Source organism: Cajanus cajan, chromosome 2 (genome assembly GCF_000230855.2).
Source record: "Cajanus cajan strain Asha chromosome 2, NIPB_CcT2T_4, whole genome shotgun sequence".
Lineage (NCBI taxonomy): Eukaryota > Viridiplantae > Streptophyta > Magnoliopsida > Fabales > Fabaceae > Cajanus > Cajanus cajan.
The window spans coordinates 71,578,766-71,588,628 of record NC_138518.1 but is presented as its reverse complement, the minus strand read 5'-3'; the positions used below and the strand labels follow the sequence as shown (position 1 = coordinate 71,588,628).

At 34.4% G+C, this 9,863-nt stretch overlaps 1 protein-coding gene across 2 annotated transcripts; it reads left to right on the top strand.

The window, feature by feature from the left end:
- Nucleotides 1-436: 436 nt before the first annotated feature.
- Nucleotides 437-8,993, top strand: LOC109813217 (two-pore potassium channel 3). Of its 2 annotated transcripts, XR_002240989.3 has the most exons (3): nt 437-1,836; nt 6,992-7,189; nt 8,402-8,538. XR_002240989.3 is itself a non-coding variant. In XM_020377370.2 (2 exons), the coding sequence occupies exons 1-2, from the start codon at nt 713-715 to the stop codon at nt 8,547-8,549; spliced, it is 1,272 nt and encodes a 423-aa protein (XP_020232959.1). In that variant the 5' UTR covers nt 445-712; the 3' UTR covers nt 8,550-8,993. The 2 variants fall into 2 exon arrangements, 1 of the variants encoding a protein (XP_020232959.1); XM_020377370.2 differs by lacking the exon at nt 6,992-7,189 and having other exon boundaries at nt 445-1,836; nt 8,402-8,993.
- Nucleotides 8,994-9,863: the final 870 nt, after the last annotated feature.

Here is a 9,863-nt window from a genome sequence, read left to right as displayed (position 1 = left end):
AATTGGTGTTGTTTTCATTAGTTTGGACCACTAAAGTAAGTCTGAAAATAATGTTTTATGTATATATTTTAACATTTTTTTTAATTTTAATATTTTTAATTTATTACATTAAACAACGAAAGATTTTAGATGAAAAAGTACTCTGTCCATTATTTTTTAATTGTTGATTTTTTTTTACATAAATTCAGTTTTTATTCATATGTTGTTTTAAAAAATTTAAGATAATATTAATTACTTTTTTTTATTTATAATTATACCTTTATTTTCTAATTAATTTTAAATTAATTTATACATCGACAATTATTATGTATTTATTATAAAATAAAGGTGAAAGGATGTATAATAAAAATATATCAAAATCAATAATATTGAAAGAAAGTATAAAGAAAAAATTAGGACCACTTGGCATGAAGAGGCGCGTGAGTGTAGCATCTACCTCCGAATGAGTGGTACCCAAATCATGGTTAACATTGTCACCCCCCACGTCAACACCCTCCTCATTTCTGTACCTTTGTTATGTACTTCAAATCTCTCTTCTATAACTTCCACCATCACTTTGCTCATCAATAACTCTAACACAAACCTTAAAACTTCCCTTCTTCTCTGCATCATATCCAATTCCACCTTCAGAAACCGCCCCATATCCTTAAAGCTGTTCCAATCCTCTAAAGCCACCGCCTTTGGATCATTTTCCCCATAATCGGTTACCCTCATGGAGAAGGAGCCTCTGCTCCAATATTTCAGCCCTCGAAAGAAGCCTCCACCATTGCCACCACTATGCTCCTTGCCAGAAAACGATGAAATCGTTCTTCCAATGACCCCTTTGGAATTCAAGGACCGTCTCATCTTTGGTCCTGCTGCTCCTTCCCCTAGGGACCCTTCACCCTTGTCTGATGCCTTAACACTTCCCCATCATTCCCCAAAATGTTCCTCTTCCTCCTCCTCCTCACAGGACTATGCAGCACAAGTGTTTGATCAACAGCAACTTTCTTCTTGGCTCCTTGACCCCAATTATTCATTTAAAAAAACTAACCTTCATCGCTCCAAAACAGCACCAGCCATGGCTGTGATCAGCGATTTCAATCCCCAATCGGCTGTGTCAAGACCCAAATTCGGTAGCCAGAGTATTGTGCGCCAGGGTGTTGTTCTTCTTGTTCTTTATTTGGCATTAGGGGTTGTCATTTATTGGTTCAATAGGCATAATTTTACGGCTACTGAGACTCATCCTATAGTTGATGCATTGTATTTTTGTATAGTCACAATGTGCACGATAGGGTATGGTGACATCACACCTAATAGTACAGCCACTAAGCTTTTCTCTATATTGTTTGTGTTGGTGGGGTTTGGATTTATAGACATATTGTTGAGTGGGATGGTTAGCTATGTGCTTGATTTGCAGGAGAGTCACATGCTGAGGGCAGTGAAGGGGAGAGGTGAGAAGGATGGGAGGTCTTATATAATTGACGTGAAGAAAGGGAGGATGAGGATTCGGTTGAAGGTGGCGCTGGCTTTGGGGGTTGTGGTGCTTTGTATAGGAATAGGTGTTGGGGTTATGCATTTTGTGGAGAGGCTTGGATGGTTGGATTCCTTTTATCTTTCGGTTATGTCAGTTACGACAGTTGGGTATGGAGACCATGCTTTCAAGACCATGCACGGCCGGATCTTTGCTGCGATTTGGTTGCTTGTGTCAACACTTGCGGTGGCTCGAGCGTTTCTCTATTTGGCTGAGGCAAGAGTAGATAAACGGCATAGGATGATGGCAAAGTGGATTCTTGGTCAGGATATGACTGTTGCTGAGTTCCTTGCTGCAGACATTGACAACAATGGCTTTGTAAGGTATGGACTGATGCATTTCTATCTCACAAAAGTTGAGTAATTTTTGCATCTATCAGTGTTATTGTTCAGGAAAGTAGAGCACTGTAATGCATTTACTATTCAGATGCTTAGATTTATAAGAACCCTCCCCCTGCTTCATGGACCGCTTTTTGAAGAATGAATTTAGCATCTGATTAAATGACTAGAGATATTAACTAAACTTTTGCACTCACTTCAGTAATATAAAATATGATGTTAAACAGAAAAAAAAAAAAGTTTAACTTAAACAGAAATTAAATTCTTTCTTTTACATATTTGTTGACATCTTAAACGCTTGTTAATCAATTAAGGACAAATGTTTCTAGTCGAATGTCAGTTTCATGTAGAATAACACAGAAATGCTGCATGATGTAGACAAGGAAATTTAGTGTTTTTGGTGCAGCAGGCATGTCATGATGGAAATATGGGCATCTATTGAAGAAATTAAGACCTTTTTGTTACACATTTTCTACCTTTCCAGAGTTCCTTGATTTTCTTTTGCTTTATTTACCAGCAATAGACATTGTATGGATGTTGATCATGCTTACCTGTCCGATCTTATCCTTTGAGGCATCCATTTATGGAGGCAATTGCCTAGTTATCTGGAGTAGTTTTTACCTTTCACCATTTTATTCTCCATGTTATAGTCAGTCATTATCAAATGTGTAGAGTATGCATTTTAATTCTTTTATATTATTTAGTGCTATGATTCTATGAGGACCTTTTTAGTTTTATAATTATTAATTACTCACTATACAGTTCTGTCTTAGGCCTCTTCCTGATTTAAATACCAGATCTGAAAACTAGACGATAAAATTGTTAAGCAAAGAGTTTATTTTGACTGGGATATTACAATGGTTTACATGTTTTACTTTCTTAACATGGTGATCTACGTTAGTGTTGCCATTTTTTTCTATTAGGTTTTCCTCATTATGCTGGAGTCTTGAGTTTAGGCCTAGAGCCAGAGTGCAATACAGTATACACTGCAGGTTCCTGTATTTCATTGAAAAGGAAGTAGAGCATTATTATGACTCATAATACTGTTACTACGTCATTCTGACTCCATTTGTATGTTGATCAAACTAATCCAAACAAAACTGATATCTTAGTTGACTAGTTGTAGAAGACAATGGGAACACCAGGAAGCAATTTTCCTCAGGTGTGCATGTCTCCTACTCATCCCTTGGAAATAGATTGCCATTTAGATAAACTTCATATATAGCACTCTTGTAATTCACATGCTTCGTAGTTCTAATAGAATTCAGGACTTTTTAAACAAAGTATCTGCAGTTAGGCATAGCCTATTGCAAATATTGTAATATCAATGCTTAATGAAAACTCACTTTAATGATCATTGGGTTTGGTGTGTGGGTAAATGGTAAATGACCCTTTTAATGGATCTAGTTTAGGCTTATGGGACTTAGATTATTACTAATACATCCCATTATATCCAATACTATTGAGCTTGATGTGTATATAAATGGTGAGTAACACTTTTTGATAGATGTAGACCGACTTTGATGCCATCTTAGAAAATGGGTATAAGCATAACTCGCTCTTTCAAAACCAGCTTGTAAGGTGGAGATTGTTCTCATTTATATACTTTGTTTTTACCTTATTTTTAGTCCATGTGAGAATTGGTATTTTTTTCAATACATTTCCTCACGCCAAGCATAATCGGTCTTGGTGTGTGAAGAAATGATGAATGACCTTTTTAATAGATTTAGATAGGCCCATGGGAGTTGGATTTTTTCCAATATTTGTGTTTATTTGCTTTTCTTGAGTTTAAATACAATGGAATGTCAACCTATTTTAAAATAGATCAACAATGTTCAATCAAGTGCTATGTCATTAATGAAATAAATAAATAATATAATATCGATGATTAATAAATATAAAGTTAATAAAATAATGAATCCCTATTGAAAACTATTCCAATACTTTCACTCTTGCACCCAACGTCATGGTCTCCTCACCATCACCAGATTCTTCAAGTTTTAGAAACCCTAACCCCAGAAGGATCAAAATTCAAATGGCTGAGTTACCCTTTTTCTAAGTGGTTTTTCCTTGAGATCTTGGTTCATCGTTTTGGGAAATACTTTTGTCCAAAAGGTGGACATTCTGAGGACTTTGTTTCTCTTTTTCTCACTGTGTTGCTACAGTGGTTGTAGCAGAATTGAGCCTCAACAATCTAATGATTAATTGGTTCTTTGTGGTTTCCTTTTATTGATATCATATAAATGTGTATCCAAAACCCATTAATTGGCCTAAAGCTGTATATGGTGTCTTTGGTGAAGTGGACAACTTGCATGCCATCAGAAACTTTGTTTGAAAAAGTGCAACTTGAAAAGGTAAATGATAGATTAAACTAATGATAATGGGTAATTTGATGTTACTCCCTCAAGCTTTGAATATAAGAAAAAGAAAAACTAATTCATGCTAATTAAGAAAGTTAGTTAGCATCGTTTGATTATGTTAATTTCATTAAAAATATTTTTTTCCTAAACTACCCTTATTGTAACTTGATATCAAGAATAAAAAAGAGTTATTGAAAATGAAACATTAATTAAATCAAAGATGTTTTGAAGATGATATTGTTAAATTAGGTGAAATTAGTTGAGATTTGCTTATATTTTTGAACAAAATACATGAATTTTTTTCTTATATTCAAGACTTGAGGGAGTACTTCATATGGTTGATACTGATATACCATGTAAATAGGAATAGAATCCAGTTACAATTAGGATGTATTTCATTCTCTAAAACTTAGGGATTTAGGTATCAGATATGTAAATAATTCATTGTTATAAAAATCATGGGCTAAGAAGGTTTATCTTGAACTAAACCTGTCAATTCAACTGCAGTAATGTAGATTATGAAAATACGCAAGAATGTTTTCTTTTTGTATAATAGTTGTTCACTGTTTGGGAGGAATGACTTAAGACAATAACAAAAATAAAATCAAAAAGGAACAATATGAGAAATTGGATCCTCAAGAGATTTTGAGTGGGGCTGTGGTTTTTGGAGTATAAAGAATTAAAGACCCTATATTGGCATCCTCATTTGGTAATATTTTCTAACAAGATTCTTTTGGAATGTCACTGTATATATTGAGTAACTCATAATTAAGTTATCCAAGTTAGTACTTATGTTATTGTTGGTACCAGCTGTTAGTGCTAGTTGATAGATAGTTAAACAGCTGGTAGCCTGATACCAACTAGGTAACTCAGTTATGGGTTACTCGAGTTATGTATACACTGACACAGGGAAGACTTCTATTGTTGCGACTAGCTTGACGTTGTTTGTGTTGTGTGAGAAGTACACAAATGATACATGACTTGCTTTTGCATTATGGAGTGGCTCATTATTTTTGGTGCATGGCTATATCTTCATAAGAGTGCTCTGGAAATGAACTTGGAGAAATATTTCTGGTGGTTTAGAAACAAATGTGCAGCAGAATTTCTTTAATTGGATTGCTATTTTCCTTTCTTTGCTGCAATAGTTTGTGAGTTTTGCAAAGTTGAAGATGCTAGTCATCTTTGTTTTCCATTTGTTTATCATCTATGCCACCCTTGGCAGTTGTTTCCTATTTGTCACTGTAATGTTATATTTTGTCCCCAAACCTGTTCATATTTCCTTTTGAACCACCCATATATTAAACTTAAAATTCTAGACATCTTTAAATTTCAGCTTGCATTATCTGTGGAAGTGTGTGACTACATACTATCTGGTATTAGTTCTTTATGCTTATACTTTCTCTCTCTCCCTTTAAATAAAATAAATCAACCAATATAATTTGAGATCATGGAATGGTGAAACTAGGGCAATTCTTTTCTGTGGCCAGCTGATACTTCTAGTAAAGTCGTGTGTCTAGGTCTAGGCTAGTTTCTTTGGGTAGTTCAAGTTCAAGGCTCTAGACCCTAAACCCTGACTGCATTAAACAGAAAACGAAGGCTTTTATTTTTACAGCTTTTATACGAGAAAAGCTGGGAATTAATTTCTTTTTCTGACTTGTTTTTCTGGTTTCCGGGTAAGTCCGAGTTTAGTTGGTTCCCTTGGGACTTTTTTTCCAGTTGGTACAGCCACCTGTCTCCTAACATCCCTTAGGCCTTTCAGTGTATGTTTGGATACTAGTTTAAAATCATCTTCAACAGAAAAACACATGTTCCAATGCAAAATAATCAAAAGCTTGTGAGTGTAACTTTTTTCTCAAACTCATTTGAGTTAAATTCAACTAGTTCCCAAACACACCCTTTGCTGTTAGCGGCATTCCTTCCCCCTTACCTTGAGGTAAAAATGAGAAAATGGAATGAAATGGAACACAACAAACTAACACAAATAATGAATCAACTTCATACGTTACTGACCCTTATCAGTATTCTATTGGGTTGTTGTTGTTTGTTATTGCTAAAGATCATTTTGTTTGAAATGGTCCGTAAAGGCATTCCCTATCTCTATGAACTTTGCAAGAGCAGGTTGATGTATTTGGTAAAGCCAAAGGGTCAACTGATACTTTTTGGTAAAGCCCCAAAGTCAGGCTTGTATTTTTGGGAAAGCCATGGGGCTATGATGTCTTTAATCTTAGTGCACAATTTGAATCAGAGAAGATTTGAGTAGAGGAGTTTGTGGGTCAACAGTAGAGAGAAATGGAACAATGACAAAAAAATGTTGGGAAAGTCACTAATGGCAAAATGGGGTTATGAACCTACTGGAATGATGACATGATAGTGAGAGTTTGGCAATGGTGGCCAGAGATAGAGATTGGAACTCAGAGAAATCCAATTGTTATGGTTAGTGTTATCAGAACTAGAATGGTGATCGATGGTCAAGATATCGGATCAATGGGTCATTAGTTGAACGAGTGGGTCATTAGTTGATCCGTTTGAACCGGTATATTGTTAAATATATAATTTTATATTAAATATGTAGTATAAAAAATAATTTTGCCATTTATATAATCAGAAATTTGCTGATGTAGTTGTTTGTATTCTTTTAAGAAAACCAAAAGACTTGGGTTATATTCTTACCAAGTACAAAACTCCCCACCTTTTTTTTTTCCTGAATTTCTTATGGTCAATAGTATGCAGCAACGGGACACGTTGGAGTGTGATTTTCTGAATTTCTTAGCTTGCAACAGGGACACACTGGACAAAATGCAAACATGGAAAAGTGGTGGTGGAAGGCGTGGAACATAGTCTAATTAAAGCATGTCGCGAGATGTGTGTTCAATTGGTTGAGTCGAGTCATGGTTCAACCTCGGTTTTAGGACCAGGTTGATGACGTCATTCTGGGCTAATTGCATAACCGATGGAGAAGTTGTGGTTCCAATTCCCAGGTCAATTCTAAATCCATTGTTAGGCCACTTGCATTGCCAGTTTGTCATGCTCCAGGCCTATAGTCCTGGGCGTGGGCTGACCATAAAGGTTGAGTTAAGCATTGTTTACTGTAGCCACTGGGATGTGACTCTTAGGCAGTGTAGTCTCACATCAATTGGAGATATGACTTAAGCAAAGCTTATAAAGTTTAGGTAGTTCTTACTTTTTACCTTGCAAGCCAATTTTATGAGGACAAGTAAGGTTTTAAGCCCAATTTCTAAGAGATATGGGAAAATTTGTTGCGAAATGCGAACTTACCTTGTATTCTCACACTTGTCATGATAGGCATTAGGCTCTCCTTTTTTCTTTAGGGTCTTCCACATAACCTCTCTTGGAACCCTATGTATGCCTTTTTTCCAAATCAATCAAAACATATGTAAGTCTTTGATTCCTCTGACACCACTTCATTAATTGTCATACCAAGTATATTGCTTACATGGTTAACCTTGAGATTTTCAATAGCATGAGTCTTTTGTATTAATCAATCTTTGCACAATTACTCTCTCCCATAGCTTCATATTATGTTCATGGTTTTAACTCCCCATTAATTCACACAATTTTGTATATCTCCTTTGTTCTTATATAGGGATTAAAGAGTTTTTTTTAACTAATCCAGCATTTTCTTAAAATGTCATAGTATATTATTAAAAAAGCTTTTGTGAGCTCACTAATACTTGTCTCCTAGACCTTCTATTTAGGCTTTAAAATCATATATTATTTTATTAACTAACTTCTTTTTATAATGGAAAATCTGATATTGTGCTTTTCTTTCTTGGCTGCTCACCATCTACGGATTTTCTTCTGAATTTTTTTGTTTCCCATAATGGTTGAGATAAACATATAATTTTGAAATTATTGTCTGCATGCAGATTCTTTCCATTGTTTCTGGTAGTTATGGCCATAACATTCTTTGTTATTGTTGGATTGTTGACAAACATATACTTGCTGTAATGTCCTGATAGTTAGGTCTTATTTGTTTTCAATATCCAAATTTTAAATTCATGTTTGCTTTTTTACTTTTCTTCAGGGCTCATCATTTTTTTCTCTTTAGTGGCTTAAATTATGTTTTTTTTTTTTTTTATCCAAGAAGACTGTTAATTTATTTTGATAAAATTTGGTTAAATCATTACATTATGTGCTTTAGCTGAATATACTGAGTTTTGGACATGCAGTAAATCAGAATACGTTATATACAAGCTTAAGGAGATGGGAAAAGTATCTGAGAAGGACATCATGCAGGTTAGTGAGAAGTTTGATAGACTAGATGCTGGCAACTGTGGAAAAATAACACTAGCTGATCTTATGGAGAATCATAATTGATGAGCTCTCTGTGGCTATTCAAGAGGCAAGGGAATTCTATTTCTACACTGTTGTCCCTTAGAGAAGGGAGTACAAGATTCTAAAGTCGTATGCTGGGTAGTGGTGGATCACAGTTGATGGCAACTTTCTCATTTGGGGATTGGAGGGATATCAGATTCTCAAGATGCAAGCTGGTGATTCCCCACTACCCTTATGTCATGTTCATTAACTAATCACGGCATAACCTGTATACTGGTGAATTTCTGAGTTCTTTTGCCTGAATTTCACAAATTATTTAGAGGATGGTAAGGTACTAACCTTTCCGAAATTCGGGTATATCCAATCACAAATTGTCAGATTGACGAGATGGATTGTGATAATGGAGGGGACAATTTTGATTGGTTAAATAATAAATTTGTACATATTCTTTCTTGAAATGAATTTCATTGATTCTTTAGCATCTTATTTCTGGTAAGCTTCTGGGTTCGCCGTCTCTTTGGTTAATTGCACAATCATAGTAGAACATCTTGGTGACTTTCGTGTATTGTGTTTGCCAAGATGATTCTATTGGTTGTAAGGTGTAATAAAACGTTTCTTATTTAAGTTCTTGCATAATTCAATTCTTAGCTGAGAAAAGATATTAGACATACTTAATATTCACGTTTAAGTAAGTAATTGGATGATACCTCTCCAGTTGTTGTCTTTGGATGATTAGACATACTCAAGATTGTGCATTGCACATGCTTAACATAGTACGTGTAACATTGATGTATGGCCTGTTTTTCCCTTTTTCACAAGTTTAACAGTTTTCGGTTATTCTTTATTATTTGCATTTTTTTCTACACTGTCGAACTGTTCCTTATATATTGGCTTTAGGTTCACTACAAACTGAAAGTTGTTCCTATTCATTTCTCTTTTAGTTTATCCTCGTGGTTGGGAAATAGTGGCAGTAGATCGATGGGAAATAAAAATAATAACAGCTTGGTGTGATATGTGAAGTTTATTAAATGTTTATTATAAGTAATAATATTAAAAATTCTGTAACTTCAAAAATGAATTATAGAAATGTGAGCAACATACTTTTTAACATTTTTTTTTACAAAAATTAAATATTAGTATCAATTGAAATTTATTAAAAATCATAAAATAATGTGAATATTTTTTTTATATATTTATTGAGTTTTATTAACAATTTTGTGATTTTATTAAAACCTATGTTGCTAATTAACACTCCGTTGATTCAATAACTTTCTAAGAAACAACCCTGACGTTGCACTGTAGGATGTCAAAAATCAAGATCTCCAAAAATGGAAAATTCTACAATCTCTTGAAAGG

What these genes read in the sequence shown, in the direction of transcription:
- LOC109813217 (XM_020377370.2), top strand. Translation starts at nt 713, where the DNA reads ATGGAGAAGGAGCCTCTGCTCCAATATTTCAGCCCTCGAAAGAAGCCT. An exon ending in GACAACAATGGCTTTGTAAG is followed by an intron (nt 1,837 to 8,401) that starts GTATGGACTGAT and finishes TTGGACATGCAG; the next exon opens with TAAATCAGAATACGTTATAT.